Source organism: Ambystoma mexicanum, chromosome 12, assembly GCF_040938575.1.
Source record: "Ambystoma mexicanum isolate Mex_15411 chromosome 12, UKY_AmexF1_1, whole genome shotgun sequence".
Lineage (NCBI taxonomy): Eukaryota > Metazoa > Chordata > Amphibia > Caudata > Ambystomatidae > Ambystoma > Ambystoma mexicanum.
Window position 1 is genome coordinate 414,560,552 of NC_090936.1, and position 23,406 is coordinate 414,583,957.

The 23,406-nt window shown below is 46.0% G+C and overlaps 1 protein-coding gene across 4 annotated transcripts in view; it reads right to left on the reverse strand.

Moving 5' to 3' along the window:
• The window catches only part of AMN1 (antagonist of mitotic exit network 1 homolog), a 1,280,950-nt gene that overhangs the window by 1,189,165 nt on the left and 68,379 nt on the right, over window positions 1-23,406 (reverse strand). For all 4 annotated transcript variants that reach the window (XM_069628559.1, XM_069628557.1, XM_069628560.1 and 1 more), the window contains one exon: window positions 13,781-13,913. In XM_069628559.1, the coding sequence (XP_069484660.1) occupies window positions 13,781-13,900 (120 nt within the window). In that variant the 5' untranslated portion in view covers window positions 13,901-13,913. The remainder of the gene's footprint in view (window positions 1-13,780; window positions 13,914-23,406) is intronic.

The window sequence follows — 23,406 nt, forward strand, 5'->3', positions numbered from 1 at the left end:
TTTCATCTTGTCGAATTTTCACATTATAGCAATGGTCCAAGAACACTTTGCTGGCATCGTCGGCCACATTCAATTCAGTTCCAGACCATTGGGCATAAGCATCACGGGTCTGCTTATTGACTGGACCACGCTGCGCCTCATAGAAGTTGCTCCATGGTGAAATCTGTTTGGCAAGTGACATATTTGGTTTTATTTGTTGCCTGTGTTTTTATACTTCTTTTCCTTCTGGGCCTCTAGGAGATGGGTTGTAAAAACATGTTCAATGTATAGCACAGATACAGCAGATAGCACTTTAAATACAAAAATATGTTATGAAGAAAACACGAGCCCAAAACACTTCTAGAAAACTAAATTGTTTGTTATTTACCCTTGTTTTCTTGATTTTCTGTGAAACCGTGGTCTTCTCTTTAACGACTGCACCAGCAAGCTGATCCACCACCTCTGATCCATGTGCCTCCACTTCTAATTCCACACCTTGTGTAGATTCCTTGAATAGAATATTCATTAAAAAAATAACAAAAGTCAATTGTATTGGAAATTAAAATCTTTCATCGCACACAGCGCTTACACACATACCCTCGCAAACAGTCTATGCCATCTAGTCAAAATATACATTTCAAATTTAACCTGATAGATGGTACTTGATCAGAGATCACTGTGCAAAACATATTGATTGTAATGTTGCCCTCAAACATTTTGCAAAGTATTATGCATTAGGGAGGAAGTGTAACGTTAGAGCTGAAATCATAAAAGTTTGAAACACTGCACGTTTATATGAATGTCACCGTCATTCAAGGGAACTGTAAGTACGCATACCACATAATCTGGACCAGCTGCAAACGACGATGTAATTGTAGTTGAATTACCAGCATCCCCCTGTAACACAGTACTTGTTTTAGTACGGATGAAAACAGCTAAATGGAACTGAGACAATGAGATGCAGAGAATGGTACATATAAAGAGAAACCCATAAATGACACCTAATGTAAACAACCGACAGGATACATAAACAATTTCATATTATTTGAAATTCCAAGCATAATACATTATCGTAAATGAAAAGTGAAATAGAATTACCCGACAGGCGCTTGAAGTTGTTGTCGACTCCGGAAAATAAATGGATGCAGTATCTTGCTCCTTCATTTTCAGTGCATTATCATAAAGTGGTACAAGGGAAAATTAGATTTGCATCAGATATGTGGGAAGATCCAACTGTCGAGAATATGAACTTCTGCAAGTCTGTAGTGCTCACCATTGGTATACTGGACGTGTCAGTGGTTTCGTCACTTGCGAGGGTATGTGCTTCCGTCAGTATGCTTTCCTAAAAAAATGGACATGCCAAGCAACCGATTACAAAAACATTATGCTTCTTTTGAAGGACACTATGGCATTGTTTTCTACGGTCAAAATTACTTCATTAGAGGCTCCATAAACCAGGGACAGATATATAGTAAAATGTGGTATAGTTAAAATGTGATACAATCTAGTTCAAATGTAATACAATCTGGTAAATATGCAAACTTTAGTAAGACACATTTACACCGAAAGCACCAATCGGTTCATGAAGTTACCTTTTCAGTCCCCACCGCCTACAGCTAATTCATCATCCTGCGCAAATCATTAAGGATGCAGCTAGAGATCTAGCACCCTTCATCTTGAAACTTATCAATGCCTCCTTCAACACGAGCACTGTACCTACCAACCCTTAAAGGATCCTGGGTTCTCCCCCTTCTCAAAAAACAGACACTTGACCCAGCTATCCCCACTAACTACAGGCCTATTACTACGGTCCCATTTCTCCTTAAAATCATTGATAGAGTAGCCTACCTCCAAATCCAAAACCATTTGGAGACGCACCAACTGTTAGGTACACGGCAATCTGGCTTCAGACCACTGCACGGTACCGAAACAGCCCTCATTGACCTCAAGACACAAATCGACGAGCTGAAGGATAAAGGTAACACAGCTATGCTCCTCCTCCTTGACCTGTCAGCGGCCTTTGACCTTGTGGATCACGCAGTATTATGCAACCATCTAGCGACTGCCGCTCACTTCTCAAGTGAAGCTATAGCATGGGTACAATCCTTCCTAGCCAACCGTTCGATGAGAGTGTTCTCCCCTGTAGCAGCAGCGGGCCCAATCCAGATCACTTGTGGTGTCCCACAAGGCTCATGTGTCTCCCCGACTATGTACAATATCTTTACTAAGCCTCTCTTCGACAAACTTGACAAATTAGGGGTAACCTACACGAATTATGCGGACGATACACAGATTCTCATACCTCTATCAGGCAACTTTGTCGAAGATACGGCTCTAGTAAACAAAATCTACCTCCTCATTCAGGCATGGATGGCCTCCCACGGCCTCAGCCTAAATGACGACAAAACTGAGATATTAATACTGGGCTCCGACTCTAACCTAAAAAAACTGAGCCCCAACTATCGTAATTTCAACATAGATGGCAACACAATCAAGGTGGCCACCGAGGTAAAAACCCTGGGCTTTTACCTCGATTCCACTCTATCCCTCAAAAAACAAGTTAACACCCTGGCATCCTCTACAGCGTACACCTGCAAATTAATCAGGACCTGTAGACCTTACCTCTCTAAAACCAACTGCATCATGCTTGCCAATGCATTAGTCATGTCCAAACTGGACTATTGCAATGCCCTCTATGCAGGTGCCAACAAATCCATCATAAATAAAATGCAAATCCTTCAAAACAACGCTCTTAGAGCAGCCCTTGACATACCCCGCAAAGCACATATCTCAAACGTTAGGAAAGACCACCACTGGCTCAAAATCAGCGACAGAGTCCTGCTCAAGACACTATCGCTTACCCATAAAGGGCTCAACAACACTGCTCCCCCCTACATCTCAGCCAGACTGACTAGAAAATCATCCAGGCACCATACTAGGGCTACTAACCACTACCTGCTCGAAACCCCTAGATTCAGACGTTCCAAAGCGGGCGGAGCAAGCTTCCCTGTCAAAGCTGCCCAGGCCTGGAACGCACTGCCCATTGCACTGAGAGCCAACTTACCCTACTCCAATTTTAGATGCAAGGTAAAAAACTGGCTCTGGACAAACGACAACTAACTCTCGTGGCACCCAATGACCATGATACCGTTGTCCAAAACGATTCTGTTCTCATACCTATACCTGTACACTCCCTCAAAACTACAATATGCTAGTTTTTTTCCTTCCACACGGCGTGTATTGATATGTTCTTACTGTACTGTTATGTTGTTTCTCGCCTATACTCTGTATGTAACCCAAGCTTAAGTAACCTTGTACCTGCTGCGCCCGGCTACCCCTGGGTTTTGTGCGCATTATCAAATAAACAATACAATACAATCCGGGACTCACCTGAGGCAGTGTGTGCATCAATAGAGTTGGAATTGCATTTGGAAGCAATTTAGAAAAATTCTGTGTCAACGCTTTTTTGTGTACTTCGATTGGTCGTACATATCGTCTGTAAAGTTCAAACAGCAGATGCAGAATCGATTGGCCCTCACGTCCTTCAATACATTCTGTGCTCTACTTTCAATCTCGTCCACTGCAAAACCGCAATATCGAACCCATCTTCTTATTAAATCAATATCCTTCGGGAATTTATGCAGGCCTGTGCCCTGACTTTTGACATGGCGCCTAGAAGAGCAACCCAAAACCATACAAGCAGTCATTCTTGAAAAATCTAAAAAGATCTGTATTAAAAAAAAGTATAAATAATTACAAAAAAAATGATCTGCATGCATGAGATTGATTTAATTATATCACAGCTTTCTATGCAATGTTTGTTTTGATCAAAGAAGCAAAACCTGTGTAGCGTAGTTGAACATACACTGGGATAACTTTCATACAGAATTGATTGATATAACGTAATTCGTAACGTTACTCGTCCGTTGAATGTACTTTCATGCATCAAAAGGAAACATACTTATAGACATGGTACGAGAAAGATGTGATTCTATTACAATGGACACTGATGAAATGTGCTATATATCGAGATCAAAACACTTAAAACATTAGACAATGGTAAAGTCATTGAGAAGAATTAACATTACACTACTGGGTACATTCGGTCGAAGTAGATTGAACGTTTTAGATCAGAAATAGATTAATATAGAGAGGTTAATAGGTGACCTGCCCTTACTTTCATTAACAAACAATTAGATCCAGCAAGCAGGGGAGTTAGTAGCAGGATAACAGGTAGCAAGATCAAGAGTTGACTTCCAGTGCTCAGAGATGTTCTCCGGCTAAATATCAAGGGGTTTATAAAGGATTAGAAAAGTGGGTGTGTATGTGAATGTTTGACATGTTTCTGGTGGGGTCTGCTAAAGGGGAGCCTGAAGACACTGGGTCTGGGGTGGCCATGTGAACAATGCTTACCGTGCAGAATATCCCTTTTGAAGTGTACATGGTGATTGGCACCTTGAGCGTTACCAACCTCCCAGCTCCCTTGCGAGGGAATGGCCACAGGTGCAAACTGCCATTGATAGTGGAGGGGGGATGGATGCGCATGAGGAGTGCAGAAAAGGCCCGGAACACTGCTGAAGGGGGAGACACGCTTATGTGGATTGCAGGGGTGCGTTCTGCTAGAGGGGAGCCTGGAGACACTGGGTCTGGGGGGGGACATATGAACAATGGCCCCTGTGCGGAAGATACCTTTGAAGTGTACATGGTGTTTGACACCTTGGCCGTTCCCATCCCTGCCAGCCCCCTTGGGAGCGCAAGGCCACAGGTGCGAACTGCCATTGATAGTCGAGGGGGGATGGAAGGGCATGAGGCGTGCAGAAAAGGCCCGGAACACTGCTGAAGGGAGAGACACACTTATGTGGCTTGCAGGGGCAGTGTCTTGAAGAGGGGAGTCTGGAGACACTGGGTCTGGGGAGGCCATGTGAACAATGCTCACTGTGCACAATATCCCTTTTGAAGTGTACATGGTAATTGGCACCTTGAGTGTTCCCAACCTCCCAGCCCCCTTGCGAGTGAATGGCAACAGGTGCGAACTGCCATTGATAGTGGAGGGGCGATGGATGTGCATGAGGCATGCAGAAAAGGCCTGGAACACTGCTGAAGGGAGAGAAACTTATGTGGATTGAAGGGGCGCGGTCTAATAGAGGGGAGCCTGGGTCTGGCCCCGATGCGGAAGATACCTTTGAAGTGTACATGATTTTGGGACCTTGGCCGTTTATAATGGAGGGGGATGGATTGTTGCAGAGGAGCATCTCATTAGAAGGCTTTAGAAAAGAACTCAAAACCTTCTTATTTTAGTAAATTTAAGTAATAAGGGCAAGCACAGTTCCTCACAGTTAGAAGCCAACCTTTAGTTAACAACTGCCCCCGAATGCAGTTTATTCTGCCTGGTGCGCGTAAGAAATAACCAAACAGACAAATAAATAGAGGTGAGCGTAAAAGGGCACCAAGCATTGTTTCATGTCCCTCATAGACAAGTGAGCGTGTCCTTGATTCACTGAAAAATTGAAACTATTCATAAAAGCTCATTTGTATTTTATTTTGTTGTTGATGGCACAAATATACTACAAATTGTATACTTCGGGTTGCAGCAGAGCGTGGGAAAATCCCCTGTACTGCCCGCTGTCATTGGGGAATTTGGCACAAATGGCTTCAACGACACAGGTGAGAATTTCTCGTTGAACGCGGAATCCAAGCCTCCCATAAAGCCACCATGTAAACGAACGGTAGGCCACCAGCCTGTACCACCTGTAGAAGAGAAACATACATACTGTATTTAAATGAACCTGATAAGTGTACAAACCTTACTTGAAAAGGCACCCTGTATCCTATGTCATAGTTACCCGTACAAATGTTACTACATGGATCAATCAACTTGGGCTTTAAAGTGTAGACACATTACAAAAGTGAACACCCATGCAATCCATAATGTTTGGGGCACAGAGAAATATTGTTTCTTAGTTGAACGTGAAAGACACATAAGATGAACACTATGATTTCCCCAAAGCGCAAGAAATGTATTCAATTGGCAGACTACATTAATTTGGCAGTGATAGATCAAAGTTACGACAATATAGGAGACAAACATGAAATGTTAGTGGCCTCAGTGGTCAAAGTGACATCACATCTAGAATCTAGAGTACACTTACTTGTTACTTGGATTGCGAGGGCGAACTGTTGCGCGTGCATAAGCACCATCATAATCCTCAACACGGACCCTATGAGGCAGGCTGCCCTGAAGTCGTGCAGCTCGGTAATGCATATCGGTGGTGTGTCTTCTTCCGATATGTAGGCTAAGCATGCAGAGTTTGCTTGCCAGCAGCAGTGCTCCTCCTCGGTTGGCATGACCTTGCACCGATTGCAGGTACACCAGGTGGAAACGTCTTCCATGCGACTAGGCTCTGGCTCAGGATCCAGGGATTCGTCTTCCTAACTGTCGTCCGATGCCCCATCGTTTCTGCATCTTTCTCTATCAACTCATTCTGCCTCGGAATACTCCGGCTTGTACTGGTAGCGCTGTATTGTTGCCATTATACGACAAAATTGAAATCAATAGTAATGCTAGTATAAGTATCTGATCGCAGGGGCTCCGAGCAACGAAGATAGCTGAACACAGCAGAAACAAGTCGCAGGCTATACAAAAAAAATGTGAAACGATTGAAAAAACAACTGTGATGTTGTCTGATGAGAAGCGGTCTGTTTATACTTATTGAGGAAAGAGGCGTCCTGTCATTTCCATGGAGACACGTCATTAGCTGGCGCACAGAGAACATTGACACGAGATGTGCATTTGCGTTGTGAAATGGCCCGTACGCGTCTAGCGATGTCAGCTTCAGGGGCGGGTGTTATGATTTAGTGCTGCGAGGGCACTTGAACTTAGGGCGATGCTGCACCGGATAAGATTGGCACAAGATGGCTGCGCCCCGCTCGTTGATTTTGCATGTGTAAAAGTGAGGAAAACGAAAGTAAGGTGCATGGGAATAATAAAGTTACTCACCGTAGTGACTACCTTACTCCTAGTCCATAGTCCCCTTTCCTCCATACTTATGGGACATTCCTCCGTCCTGTGGGACGGGACCGGAGCACTTTGTAAAAAGCAACACATTTTTCAAAAATGTGTCCTTCCTCTCTTTTTACTTGGGGTACTGCACGCGCCCGTAACCCCGCACTCCTTAGCTCTGCCCAGCGCATCGCCCATCAGTCCTTTTTTATCGCCAGGTCTGAGACCTTTAATCAATAACAGAGGAACCTTATTAGAGGGGACGGCGGGTGGGCATGTGGAGGAAAGGGGACTATGAACCAGGAGTAAGGTAGTCACTACGGTGAGTAACTTTATTATACTCCTACTTCCCGTCCCCTTTCCTCCATACTTATGGGAGATTCCCAAGCCCTCCTCACAGGAAATACGGGTGGATGGAAAACTCCTCACTGAAACAGGTTTTTAAGCAAAGCTTGACCGAACTGAGCATCCACCATGGAGCTCAGGTCCAGACAATAATGTTTACAGAAAGCCGATGGGGAGGCCCACGTAGCCACTTTTGCGATGGTCTCCCAGGGAACATACTTTTGGAAGGAAACGGCAGCCGCCTTGCCCCGTACAAGATGAGCATGAATCCCCCTCGGGGCCTGGAGACACCGAATGGTATAAGCCTCAGAAATACAGGCAGCAATCCATCTAGAGATGGTTGCTTTTGAAGCCAGCTTGCCTTACGGAGAGTCACAAAAAGCTGTGAAGAGTTCCTAAACTCAGATGTTCTGTCAAGATAGAACTTAAGGGCCCTTCAAACATCCAGGCAGTGCAGCACCCTTTCAGCCTCTGAGTCCGGGTCTGGAAAGAAGACAGGCAAGGAAATTGACTGATTCAGATGGAAATTGATAACCACCTTTGGAAGAAAAGCAGGGTTTGTCTGTAGAACCACCTTATCCTTATGAAAGACAAGGAAAGGATTCTCTACCGACAAGGCCTGGAGCTCACTCACACGCCTTGCCGAAGTCACGGCAATCAAAAAGGACACCTTCCACGAAAGGTACTTGAAATCAACGGTAGCCATGGGCTCAAAAGGCTTATGGCACAAGGCCGTAAGGACATTCAAATTCCACCTTGGATGCGGATTGCGAACAGGAGGGTAATGATGGATGAGGCCCACAAAGTGCCTTTTGATGACTGGATTAGTCAGTGAAAAAGAGCACTGGTCAGTGGACAAGTAAGCGGCAACAGCCAACAAATAAGTCCTGCAGGACAAAACATGAATGCCGGACTCTGCCAGATGTGAGACATCGGACAGGACCATGTCGATAGTAGCCTTCTTGGGGTCCAGCTGCTTAGCCAAACACCAGTGGCAGAACCGTAGCCATTTACTTCTATACTGAGATCTTGTAGAGCGTTTCCTGGCCGCCTGAATGATACGCATGTTTTCCGTGGACAAATTGAAACGCTCTAAAGATCTGAACTCAGGCACCAGGCCGCCAAGCTGAACGATTGTGGGGAGGGGTGCCACAGCTGCCGATCGCTCTGATGAAGCAGATCGGGGACCAGCGGAAGCTTGACCGGCGGGCACACCGATAGATGCTGAAGCTCTGAAAACCAAAACCTGGCCGGCCACCAAGGGGCTATAAACAGCAGGGAGCAAGTCACTGTGTTCCTTACCTTGCAAAGCGCCCGATGGATTAGAGGAAGAGGTGGAAAAGCGTAAGCCCTCATGTTGTGCCATGGAATTTCAAGAGCATCCCCCAGTGAAAAGGATCCGAGCCCGTTCCTGGAGGCATACAGGGGAAGCTTCCTTTTTGTAGAAGTCACAAAGAGGTCCACTTCTGGAGTACCCCAACAGCGAAAAATATCCGAGAGGATCTCCGTGTTCAGTTCCCACTCGTAGCTGATAATTGAATGCAGGCTGAGGGCATCTGCAGTGACATTAAACTGGCCCGGGATGTGTACTGCTACAAATCAAATACCATGCTGAATGGCCCATTCCCAAATCTGAACGGCAAGATCCACAAGGGGAGGAGACCTGGTACCCCCCTGCTTGTTGATAGAACATCGACACTGCATTGTCCGTGTGGACACGGACCACCTTGTTGACAATGCCTGGTTTGAACATTTTCAGCGGCAGGAATATCGCCAAGAGCTCCAGATAATTTATATGAAGCTGTCTGTCCTAAGGTGACCAAAGATCTGAAACATGAAGAAGATCCAATGTCGCCCCCCAGCCCAAAAGGGAGGAATCCGTTGTGATAGTCAGCAGTGGGCAGGGGTCCTGAAAGGGAGCGCCCACTGACAAATTGCTGAGAGACGACCACTACAGGAGGTCCGTCCTCATAAAGGGTGGAACCAATAACATTTTGGAATCTGAATTCACCGCTTGAAGCCAAGTGCTCCGAAGAGCCCTCTGCGTCCGCCTCATCTTGAGGCGAGCAAGAGGAAGAGCCAGTATGCACGACACCATGAGGCCCAGAAGCCTCTGGAACCACCATGCCGACATATTCTCCGACTGCAAAAACACCTGCCACCTGTCCCCAGTCAGGTATACTCTGAAATTGATCGTGTTCCAGCAAAAACCCAGGAAAATCAAGTCCTGAGAGACAGTCATGGAGGATTTCCGCCACTTCACCGACACCCCAAAGTGGAACAGGAGCTGGAGGAGAGACTGGAGTTTTTGGTCGAGGCTTGCGCTGGACAAGGACTGCGCAGCAGCCAATTGTCCAAATACGGATACACATGGATATCCTGTAGTCAAAGAAAAGCTGCGCTGACCGACATCTTCATAAAGACACGCGGTGCCGAGCTGAGACCAAATAGGAGCACACGAACCTGGAGAACTGCAGAAGAAGAGTGGAGGGAGGTTTCTTAGTGCCATTAATGCCATAAGCATATACGTGTAGATAATGTTACTGCTAGCCTTTGTTCCTAGCTTCAGGTGCTCAGTAGTATATGATACACACCATTCCCATGAGTACTAAATCTAATACCCACCACTCGATGCTATGATGTTATGTGATGTTATACTATGAGCATCGAGTGGTGGGTATTAGAGTTAGTACTCATGGGAATGGTGTGTATCATATACTACTGAGCACCCAACGCTAGGAAAAAAGGCTAGTAGTACATTATCTACAGGTATATGCTTATGGCATTGATGGCACTAAGAAACCTCCCTCCACTCTTCTTATGCAATTGGCTACACCCTGACTATATTAACTGGTTTTGGCCGTGGAGGCTATGCGAGGTCCTATCTACAGCCTTGTAGGTACATCTGACATACATCTAAGCCCCAGGTCCGACCGATGTGGCCCCGATTCCTGGATTGAAGAAGGTTAGTTCTTCTAATTTACGTTTCTCAGTTAGTGGTATATCTATTTTCTTTACATTTCAATCTGAGAGTAGTGACAGTATAGTCTGACCCACTCTTATACTTATGTATTTTTTACAGTTACACAGCAAGAGTTAGAATGGAAAGTTTAGCACAGCAGTAATCGCCCTGAAGAAGGATTTTTTCTGTAACGCATTGGCACTTTTTTACATAACAACGTGGACACTGCCCACAGATTTGGATCAAATTGTGAAATCAATATAGGATCTGTAATCAGCTGCAATTAACAACATATGTATGTGTCACTGGTGAATTGCCACATTGAAGGCCATCGATGAATGTTACAATATCCCATATGAAGTGTATGTCTTTATTCTGATCTAACAACGGTCTTTACTTTACATTAATTGATGTTTTAATGTTGACAAATGTATGAAGAATCTCATGCGAACACTGTTTAGTTTTTGAAATAGTGTTGGTGAATTTTTTGTTGAAAACTCTGTTTGTTATAATTGCTTTACTGAAATTCTTTGGTTGATGGTTTATTAACCACTATAAAACATCCTTTTTTTGAGAACAACAATTGAAGTTGAAATTGTTACATATTTATTGATATGCTCTTAGAGTCTATTGGAAGTCCTAGACAACTTCAACACTTAATGCTTTAGGGGTTTTTACCCTATTGGAGTGCTTATAGGGACTACCTATCAGCATATGACAGGCTCTGTTTTATATGTTATTTTGTTTGTCTCCAGTGGTCTTGAGACATATTCAGTCCCTGTGCACATGAAACATACCCACTTGTTACTATTTGAATACTTGAATTTTTCTCAGTGACTTTGAAGTGCATTAGATTTACCCCTTGGAATATAGTAGTGCCCCTCTCCTCCCCCTCAGCCAGAGAATGTTTATATTGCTACACCAAAAATACACCATAAAGATAGGCAATTAATACATTTAACACAACAAGAAATTGGTGAGCAGAGTCTCATCACAGGTGGGTACCCTTCTCTCGCTGTTCCTAACCCCAAGCAAAAAGTTTAAGGGTACTGCGACCCTCAACTACAAGCTTAATAAACCCAAATAAGGTGGAGGTTTAAGTCAACCACTAGATCACACAACAATTCAAATTTATTATAATGGTTCGCAATCATTGGCATAATAGTACAATTCTAAAATGAACGTTCAGCATTTGTTATAACTGACAAAGTAAATAGCAAACGGAAATAAAGAAAGAGAAAAAGCACACACACGGATAAAAAATATGTAAACCAGAATAGAGAGGGTTTACAAATTGGACATTAAATAGTCACACTCTTGGGTCAAACCTGGAAGTTACAGGGTTGACCAAAGACCATTTTAAAATCTCAAATGACCAATATATCACACACTACTTCATTCCCATTCAGCCCGACATGTTTAATTCCTCACTCATTACTATCACACTCAAATCAAGGGAATTTCTTCAGGGGCATGCTCTTTCACCTATACACAGTTCACAAAGGGTTATGACAGTTCATTTACAGGAAAGAATAAACTCATGTAGAACAATCCCGGCTGTTAATTGTCGGGAGGGGTATGGTCAAGGAGCGGCAGCAGTCAGCTCGTTCCTGCTGCGGCAGTTCACTTGACTTTTAATCCAGCGAGAGGTAAAGGGTTCACACCTGTGAACAACACAGAAAAAAGAGAAATTAGGGAGGGGAGGGTTTTTGGATAACAAAGGTCAGTAGAAACCTCTGTTAAGTAAAGAGACTAATAAATAGGTCCTCCAAACACCCTGGTTTATTATAATGAACAATCTGTTTCTCTCCAATAGCTATACATTCTAACATCAGAGGCTGATAAACAGATTCATCTCGTGGTTACCGCGGAGAATCCATTGGTTCAATGAAAACAGTTTATCAAGAAAACTGATGACGCTCGCTAAATCGAAGATTCACTTCTAAGGGTGGCGGGACATTAGGATGGAATTATTTAACGAAAAAAAGCAGGAATAGATAGCAAGCTCTATTATGTTCAGTAAGCACTAGTCTAGGATGTTTCTGAGACATACTATTAGCCGAATTAGCCTCTAGAAGAGGAACCTCGGCAGAGCTGGTACCAGAGGAATTACAGTCAGCGACCTCACTCTGTGCCCCCTCGACAGAACCGGTATCACCACTAGAGCGGGAACGATGAGGAACCCACCTCACCGACAAGACCTTAAAAGGACTCTCAGTTCTGTCGGTCACCTTAGCCTCTACTAGAGGATCCTCAGACCTGAGTCCGGTATCAGCTCCCTCACGAGGGGCCTCGAACCTCGGTTCGGTACAGAAAACCTCAATCGAGGCCTCGGGGCATGCCCCGGTGTCTGTATGGGAAGCTCCAGACAACGAGACCTCGAAGCAAGCTCCGGTACCCAACCCATCGCCTCAGTAGAACTGGGCCGTTGAATAGCCCCCACAGGAGCGGCCTCAGATTGCAATCCGGTGAGAGCAGGCCCCTTATGGAGGCCCTCGGAGAAAACTCTGGTACTTTTCTTAGGCCTAGCAGGCACCTATGGGGAAACCCCGGTAACCGAGCTTTTGAAGCCCCTCCTGGACCGGGGAGACCCCAGGAAGGAGTCCCCCGGTCGTGGTGCCCTAAAAACTAAAGAATTTACCAGGCATCTCTTCTTCTCGTCGATGAAACTCTGAAAATGTGGAGGAGGAACGCACTGAAACACCTTCTCCCATCGCTCCAGACAACGTTGAAGTGCCCGGACCGAAAGGGAATCGCAGTAGAAGCACGAGTCCCACCGGTGATCCGGACCCAAACACTCTAAACAAAGAGGATGGAGATCCGCCCTAGCAAGCGTCGTTCGCAGGCAGAACACAAAGGAAAATCTAACCGAAACGGCATAGACGGACTACACGCGACCACTAAGCCGGAGAGGACACTGCAAGGAAAAAATCTTCCGAAGATGCAAGTGTGTCCAGTCCCGAACGTGTGGAGAAAAGTACTGATGGGCGCTGGGCAGAGCTAAGGAGGGTGGGGTTACGGCCGCGTGAGGTACGCTGCGTAAAAAGAGAGGAAGGACACATTTTTGAAAAATGTGATGCTTTTTACAAAGTGCTCCGGTCCCATCCAACAGGACGGAGGAATGTCCCATAAGTATGGAGGAAAGGGGACAGGACGTAGGAGTAACGTTTTTACGATCAATCACAGTTTGCTTAAAACCACATACCCGAACGCTCGGGACAATAACATTTTTGAGCACACGGCACACTATTCCTTTAAGAGCCTCGCACTGACTACATGGACACTCCAAAACATATTCCTTTATGCAAGAGCCTAAATACTAAAGCAATCTCGACTGGCTAAAATCTGGACGTCAATGGAAATAAAGTTGCGTTAGGTGCTGTAGAACTATAAAGAAAAAGATACAAAAAAAGCACTTCCTGACAAGCAAGACTAATAAAAGCAATAATGTCTAAGAGCTACATACATAATATTTATTCTCACTCTTTTCTTACCTCGCTAATGTTTGAATCCGTTATATGTCCTTGAAGGCTCATCAACTTTATCAGTTTGTCTTTTATATTTGGAGGTAGTGGCTTAATGTCTGTAACATATCTGGAAATGTTCTTTGTCATGCAAGTGAGGCATCTGCAATAGAATTGTACAATAATTAACAAAAATATACATAGCCAAAAGGCAGAGGCAAAACTATATGAAACTGTTGAAATAATACCATGTTTTTATACAGCCCTTCGTGCCGGATTCCTCCAACTTCTAAGTGCTGAATTAGCTGTTACCCAATTGAATGGCAATTATTTTATTGGACCTCAGAAGGATGAAAGGCCGAGTCAGCCCTGCCAGCAAACCAATATCACAAAGCACTTTAACAAGGAGCACATTGCAAATAGCAGAGTGTAAATATGATAATGTGCTTAAAAAAGGAGTAAATATCATAATGGAGCCTGCCCCAAAAACACTTGGTCATTGGTACTCTTCTTTTCAATGCCAACATCTTTGTTAGCAGAAGAGGATTGGTATATGCAGACCCAGCTCTCTACCTAAGGAAGTGTCCAAACCAAGCAGTGAGATCTTTTCGTTTGAGGATGCGCACCAACCAGCTACCATTACTTGCACTGGTTGGTGCATGTTTTTTTTTTTTAATGATTTTTTTTATTATATTTCAACCAACAACACAATACAGACCAAATATACAGTACAAGATGCCATAATACAGTTTGAATGTGCACATTATACAATTTGATCTCCGCACCCCAAAACCCACCCCCCCCTACGAGCCCATCAGGTTTGTTCCCTCTGTGTTCACGCCGCGCGGTGGGGTCCGTTCTCCATTGGAATCCACCAAATCTGGCATCGTTCCAAACAATTCTGCTATCAGTGATTTCCAAGCCAGCAGGGTTCCCACCTCTTCTCCCCCTCCCATCATACTGGACTCCTGCCATGCCATAGTCTCTGCTTCCGCCCACTTTTGCAATTCCTTCCACCATATCTCCACCTGCGGTTTATGACAAGCCTTCCACCCCATGGCGATCCTCCTCTTAGCCAGCACATATGCCAAGTCCTTTAATCTGTTAACATGCTTCAGTTTCTGCGATCTGGGGAACCCCCCCAGTAGGCAGGCCCAGGCTGATTCTACAACCAGTGTGACTCCCTTGTCCGCCAGTTTCGCCGCTATCTCGCTCCAAAAGCGCCCAACCACAGGGCATGACCAAAACATGTGTGTCATGTCAGCCTGTTCTTCATTGCACTTGGGACATGCTTGTCTACCTACATTTTTAAACCTTGATATCCTCAGGGGTGTCATGTACGCCCTATGCGTTATGTATAATTGTATTTGTTTCAACCTAGCGTTTCTCGACACCTTTTGATGATACCGCAAAGCCCGCTCCCACATCTCATCTTCCATCGGGGCTCCCACCTCAGTTTCCCAATCTAATCGTAGTTGCGTTGGTTCTTTACCAATCCTAAGCATCAGCATGTCATACAATCTTGAAATCTCGTGCCCTCCCTCTGTTATGTCATATATTGCGTCTACAATACCATCCGGCTTCAAGAATAGTTTCGGGCCAAGTCTTCATAATTTCCCGCGCCAATCTGTGATATGTAATATATTGACCTGCGTGTAAACCTGTTTCCTCACCCAACACTTCAAAACTTATGATGGCTCCCTCCCGCCAAACATCTCCCACTGTTGCCAACCCCACTGATTCCCAGTGGTTTCTGATCATCCTCCGCAGTTGCACATCTCCCTTAGCCAGTGCCACCAGCAGTATTTGCGGGGAGCACGGAGCCGGGATTTCCATCATCCTGCACGCGCGGCGCCAAATCCTCCACCCAAGCATCATCATTTTGGGGCGCCCTTGCATTACTGTTTCGGATAACCAGATCACTTCCTTTAGGTAAAATGGGGCGCAGTCTGCACTAAACAATCTAAATTCGGGGGTACTTTCATCCGAGAGCCATTTAGCAACGTACTGCAATTGGCCCGCTACGTAGTAGGCCTCATAGTTGGAGAGCCGTATCCCTCCTTTTTCGTAAAAGTTTTGCAGTTTCCACAATGCCATCCTGCACCTAGTTCCTTGCCACAAAAAGTCCCTGCTTATACTATTAAGCTTGGCAAAAAACTTCCCGGGTATAAGGTGTGGAATGTTCCCGAAGTAATGCAGAAGTCTGGGCAAAACCACCATCTTAAGCATTGCACTGCGCCCCATCATAGCTAGCGGCAGCTTCCCCCAAAATTGCATACTTTTCTCTATTTTCCCCACGGCTATCTCCGTGTTGTGCTTATGTTCTTGTTCAACCGTATGATACACATCTATCCCAAGGTACCGAAAGGTATCAACAGCCCAAGGGGCTTGCAATACCGGCAGCTGTTCTGCGGGGAGTCCCTTATAGTTACCCAACGGGAAAATTACAGACTTCTGAGGATTCACAGCTATTCCAGACAGCCCCGCATACCGTTCCATAACCTCCAAAATATACTGGAGATTCTCCTCCGGATGCTTCAGGTACAATAACATGTCGTCTGCGTATAAAGAGATCAAATATCGCTCCCCACCCACTTCGATGCCTATGGCGTCATACTGCTGTCTGAGGTATATAGCCAAAGGCTCCAATGCCAATATGTATAGCATAGGGGACCACGGGCATCCCTGTCTAGTACCTCTGCCTAACCGCCATCTCTCTGAAATAACAGCTCCCGTCTTAACTCTAGCAAGCGGCGCACTGTATAACATCTTTGCCCATCTCACATATCCGGGCCCCATCCCATATTCCGCCAGGGTCGACAGCAGCCATGGCCACTTGACAGAGTCGAAAGCCTTTACCGCATCCAAGGACACCACTGCCATGTCACCCTCATTCTCCCCCGCCCATTCAATGACTCGGTGGAGTCGCCTGTGATTATGGGTTATGTTCCTGTTTGGAACATACCCCGTCTGATCCGGGTGTATGAGTTTGTCTATGACCCTTCATAGTCTGTTTGCCAAGACAGCTGTTAATATCTTGCTGTCTTGATTCAGCATTGATAGTGGTCTGTAGGAGCCACAACTGTGCCCAGGCTTATTTGGTTTAAGGAGCGGAATTATAATTGCTTCCCTTAGCGACTCTGGCAGTTGTCCCGTCTCAAACGCTTCATTTAGCATATTCAGCATCGGAGGGAGCACCTCTGCCATGTACGCTTTATAAAACTCGCTCGGAAACCCGTCCGCCCCTGGGGCTTTACTAGTAGGCAACTGTCTCACCACCGCTTCTAGCTCCTCTAAAGTGATTGGTGCATCCAACTCTTCCCTCTCTTCAGTACTTATCCTGGGCAGACCTATATCTTCGAGTGTTTCATTTATCCTCTCTTGATTATCCTCCCCAACGTCCCCATACAATTCCCTGTAATACATGGCGAATTCCTGATTAACTCCCTCCTGGGTGTCCGCTACACTGCCGTCTTCTCTTGTTATTGCCCTAATGGTGGGTCTGGGGGTTTCGCTCTTATATAACCACGCCAGGAGCCGTCCTGTTTTGTCACCACCCGCGTGCTGCCTCTCTATGTATTTCTTACAATTCAGTTTACACAACCTATCCCAATGCTCTCCACACGTCTGTTGAAGTTGAAGTATCCGCTCCGCATTCGACCCGGTATTACCATCCTCCCTTTGTGCTTTTTCCAAATCCCTCTCAGCCTCTTGTAAATCAGCCAGGATACCGCCTTGCAGACTTTGGGACTTTGCTATGGCCACGCCTCTCAACACTACTTTAAAGGCTTCCCATAACGTGCACGCCGAGTCTACACTACCAGTGTTTTCCTCAAAGTAATTTATGATCTCCTCCCTTACCTCTTCTTTGAACGCAGGATATTTAAGCGCTTCCGCTCGGAGCCGCCACGTCGGGATCCTTGCTCTTGGGGGGCAGTATTGCCAGCTGACGATCAAGGGCGAGTGGTCCGACAGGACTCTCGCTTTATATTCCACCCGTACCATTTCCGTTATTAGGCCTGACGTAGCAAAGACATAGTCTAGCCTAGTGGACAGCTGTTGTGGGGCCGAGTAGTGAGAGTACTGTCTTTCTTGGGGGTGCTTCATTCTCCATACATCAGTCAGGTCAAAATCATTGAGCAATGCTTGTAACACCCGTGCCGCCGGGGCAGGCTTTTCCCACTTCTGATCTGATCGATCCATCCTTGGATCTAGTACACAGTTAAAATCCCCACCCCAGATTACCGCACTTCCCATGCACATACCAAGGTTAGCACTCAGGGTTCTGAAATACATCGCTGTATTCTGATTGGGAGCGTATGTATTGATTATACTTATCTCTCTGTTCTCTATCAGGCCTCTAAGTATGACCATTCTCCCGTCCGCTTCAGCAGTTTCCTGTAACACATGAAAGGGGACATACGGGGCCACCCAGATAAGGACCCCTCTAGCATAAGCCGAGTATGTTGAGCCCACCACCACTCCTTTCCATTTCCTCTTAATCATTTCCAGTCTCTCTTTTGTCAAATGGGTCTCTTGTAATAGCGGAATCTCTATCTTTTGTCTTCGCAAGTATAGCATAACCTTATTTCTCTTCAAATAACTGTTTAGACCCCTAACATTCCACGTCATGATTTTAAGGTCCCCCATGGCTTGTCATGATTTCCTCCCCCACCCCGGCCGCGCAATCCACTACTCGTACCCGTTCTCGTCTATTTAGGCTCGTATCCCAGTTCAAACTTCCCTTAACTACACACACCCCAAACTCCCCTCCCTTCCCCTTATCCCGCCCAACCACACCCAACTCCCCACACCTCCCACCCCCCATTTTTCCCCCCAACTCCCCCAACTCCCTCCCCAACTGTTGCCCAGCTCCATCCCTGGATCTCAGGCTCACCCGCATCTAGCACTTTCTGGCTTCCGCCTGTACTCGATGCTCCGCGGGGTAAGGCCGCCCTACTGGCTAGCCTACTAGGACTAGTATGGGGGGATAGGGTGCTCACGTCCTACCGCTCCTACTAGCTATAAACTCAACGCTCTCAACTGTACAACTACCACATATGTATACACTTTGCTATATTCAAGTCTCTGTGTTCGCCCAAGTCCATGGGATCTGCCTCAAGTGCCACCCGTACCCAGCGATACCTTCAGCCATAGCCATCCTCCACAGTTCTAATGGATACCCACTGCACATTATGTCCCCGTCCATCCAGCCTCAGTTTCTCCCTCATCCGAGAACCCCCACCCACTTACCCCCCAATGTCCACGCCATCGGCTCCTCAAGCGTCATTCTCTCGACGATCCCGACCAGCATCTTGATCCGGGCAACCCTGCAAGTCCAACCATGATCCCGCATCCTCCGGTGTATAGAAAAAAAACGCTTTGCTCTTGTGTAGCACTTTCAGTTTCGCCGGATACAGGACATGTATTTAATGCCAGCTGCCCGCAGCCTCCTCTTGACGGCCGCGTAGCTATACCTCTGCCTCTGCACCAACATCGTGTAGTCCGGGTATGCCGTGATGTTTGCAGACGCCCTCTCTATTGTCCCGCCCTTACGGAAGTATTCCAGGATCTTTTCTCTATCTCTGTAGTTTAAGATCCTCGCAATTATTGGTCTCGGTGGGGCCCCGGGTCGTGGTTTCCTCATCAGGGCGCGATGCGCACGTTCCACCGCGAACCCCTGTGAGAGCATATCTGCTCCTATCTCTTGGAGGATCATGTTCTCCACGTAGTTAGTAGGGTCTTGGCCTTCTACTCCCTCCGGCAGGCCAACCACCCGAATGTTATTCCTCCTCGCCCTTCCTTCTGCCTCCTCAACCCGATTCTCGAGATTGGCAACCTGTTGCTTTAACACATGGACCTCTTGCGCGTTTTTTGTACTGACTTCCGTATTGGTCTTCACTTCACTTTCCAGTCCACTCGTTCTCTCCGCCAGCGCTCTGACGTCTTGTCGTAGCAGGGTGAGTTCAGTTCCTACCGCGTCTATTTTATTCTCTAAGGCTGTCTGCAGGTCCGCCACTGCTGAGCCCCATTTGGTGCTCATCTCCGCTATGGCCGCCAGGATCTTATGGTTGTCCCCATCTGGTGCCTCCTCTACGGGGGTCGCGGCCGTGCTCTGCTCCAATGTAGTAGGGGTCTTCTGTGCTTTCGCAAACACCTCCATCGTCGGCTGCTTGGTCTTGGCTCTCGGCCCTTTCGCCGACATAGCACCACCCTATGCAATTATCCGGATCTGGCTATGTGCTGTAATGGAGGTACCGCTCGGTATTCAATAAGTTGGGGTTGCGGTCTCCCAACCCGCGCCAGTGCTATGGTACGTGCGACAGCCTCCGGGTGAATTGTGCTTTGCCACGTGTGTTCGCTTATGCAGTCTTTTCCTGGCGCATGTAATACAGGTAGTGTTGGGGTGCACCTCGAGGATGCGTTCAGTTCCGCTCACCAGTTTGCCTTTAGCCTAGCATTCAGTACTTCCCAGTGCCATGTAGGGGGATGCTGCCCATTTGCAGCCTATTCGGTTGTTCCCAGCAGTCATGCCAGTATGCTCAAGTACTACGGACGTAGGCCCACTCTGCAGTCACACTCCCTGTGATTCTTGTGCTCAGCGCGTACCTTCATGTGCGGCCACGGGTCTGTCCGCGTCCGTCCTGCAGAACTGATTAGCTCATCAGGCAGGCAACGCTCTCCTCCCGTTGCAGGGCCCAGTGTCGTTATCCAATATGTTTGCGGCACACCCAGCAGTCACGCGCCTTCAAAGTGCTTCCAGCAGACACCCAGGGCCACAGCTGTGCTCGCCAAGCCAACCGAATTCCACAATCCTATTCAGGCGGATCAGCCTGCAACCATAGCTTCTCCCCGGGGCAGCCGCTCCATCTCAATGTTACGTTCCCCCAGATCCCTTTGGTATCGGCCGCCGTCGCCGTCTTGATTGCTGTCCCCCAACTGGCTTCGGGGAACAAAGTATCCAAGAAGCTTTTCCCAGGGCCACGGGCGCGTCGCCAGTCAGCACGCACCGCGCCCGGTGTCTTCACACCGCTTCCAGTCAGCTGGGAAGTCGAGCAGTTCAATCTGCAACTGTGGCCTCTTCCCGGAGCCGCCGCTCCGTCACAAGAATACGGTCCCTCAGATCCCTTTGTTCTCGGCCGCCACCGCCATCTTGGTCCCCGTCCTCCGACTGGCTTCGGGAAACAAAGTATCAAAATAGCTTTCCCAGAGCTGCGGGCGCACCGCCAGCCAGCGCGCACCGCGCTCGGTATCTTCACACACCGCTTCCAGTCAGCTGAGAAGTCGCGCAGTTCAATCCGCAGCTGTCGTCTCTCCTTGGAGCCGCTGTTCCGTCACAAGAATACGGTCCCTCAGATCCCTTCGTTATCGGCCGCCGCCGCCATCTTGGTCCCCGTCCTCCGACTGGCTTCGGGAAACAAAGTATCAAAATAGCTTTCCCAGAGCTGTGGGCGCATCGCCAGCCAGCACACACTGCGCCCGGTGTCTTCACACGCTACTTCCAGTCTTCGAAGCTGTTTTAAGTTAATAAGCGTGCAGTTCTGTGTCAGATGCACTCGACGGATCACGGAGCTCACGGAGCTCGCAGCCTATTCCATGGCTGCCTAGCCACGCCCCCCTGCATGGTTAAAGCTTTTAAAGAATGAAAGGTTTTGCAGAATATATGTCAGATTCCGAATATGTTAGAGAGTCCTCAACATATATTCACTGAGTGTCCAGCTCTGGGACGCAATATATGACGAGTCTGGCCCATCTTGTCTATGAGTATGATATGAGTAAAAGTGATTCATTCTGGATATATTGTTTGAATTCAGAGAGTCAGGGGGTGCAAATGGCCTTATACCAACTGTGGTACTGTATTAAAAAAAAGCTTAATAAAAATGTTGGTGAGTGACTTAGCACTATAATTGAGTAGCTAAACGAATACAAAACTCTTAGCCGACACACAAAATGGTAACGAGAGACAGGCGACTTATGGTTTTAATCGGATTAGAGGTTTTAGCAAATAATTGTTTTAAGTGCTGAATAATATTAAGTTATTTGTTTATATAATATACAGATGCAAACTTGTATTAGACAACGGTGATGTGTTGCTGCACAGAAACGAACTATGTAACATGATGACAGATGTGTAATATGATACTATTAGATTAAGAGATGTGAGGAAATAATAGTGAACACACAAAATGATAACGTGTAGTGTTATTGAAACATAGGAAATGTAAATGTGTAATGTCATTTTGATTTGATTTAAGATGATCTAATAAAAATGTGTCAAGTTTTTTTGATGAAACTAAAATACATTTAAATAAATAAATAAAGGTTGGGAAGACATCAGCCCAATACTTCCTGAATGAGAGACAACCAAAACTATGAACCTGTCACTTGGGTAACTTATGTGAAGGAATCCTTGTAAAGCATTTGTGTGTGGGTTGAGTGCCATGAAATGACTTTTGAGGGCAATATGAATTTAGTCATGCTTGAATACATTTTGCTTCTTTTTCCCTTGAGCCAAAAGCAGCATCCAGCTAATGCCAAAGAGCTAGATCCTAAAACGTTAGCCATGGCTGTTGACCTGTGGGTTACCCACATGGTGTCAGATACAGACATGGGTGCTTCTCAATAATTGGAGTAGGGAAAGGAGCAAAAAGAGAATGAGTCAGATATCTGATCAAACTGGATACCGTAAAGCCAAGAAACAAAGTGGGGTAAAGATATACGCTCATCATGCAAAGGGTAGTGAGACTCTCCAAAACGAGAGTGAGTCCACAATAAGCCACACTATATACACAGGTGCTCTGGTACTTGTGATACCCGTGAAGCAAGCGGCCATGTGAAACCGGAAGCCCATACGTAAAAGTAAGCCGTTGGGGGTTCACTCAGTGAATCTGACTTTTCCTTATGAGGACGGAAGTATACTCACAGGAAAAACCATCTCACTTGGATTTTTGCCCAGAGACCCAGAACATGGATGAAGTGCTTGAACCCAATAAGCAGCTTAACCTGCAGAGTTTATTTGCAGAAGGGGGGCACGCAAAGCAGTACACAACAAAGGCCAGAGAGACTGTCCATCTTTGAAAGCCTAATAAGACTACTGTGCTTGTGTCGTGTGTGATACATGAATGGTGACTAAACTAAAGTAATTCACACACTGTTTAGTAGACCTAAATTGCAAAGTGTTCAAATCATTTAATAAACCAACATTTAAAAAATGTACAGTATAATGTTAAGGTCAGTGCAAATTAATTTGGAATAATGTACTGCATCCTGAATACTAAAAGCCCCAGAACAGAACCAGTTGCGAGTCTAAGAAATCACTTTGTTTCTGATTGAATACCAAACCACAGACCTGTACATTTAATAACGTTTCAATATCATAGAAAACCCTTTATTGTGACAAGTAAACAAGGCATGAAAACAAGCTTGTCACAGAATATTGGCCTTCGTAGACCATGTACCAACCCGTAACGCTTCTGAGGATTAGCTATTACCTTCTTGACATGGTTCTCATAACTACTTAAACAAAAACATATCCAAGTTAATCAAATAGTCTACTTGTTAAAATTCTTCAAATATCGGTTTACAGGTCATCTATCATTAAGGTATTATTAACACTGCAGGAAATTGACTAAATTGAAGAAATGTTAGTGTTAAAG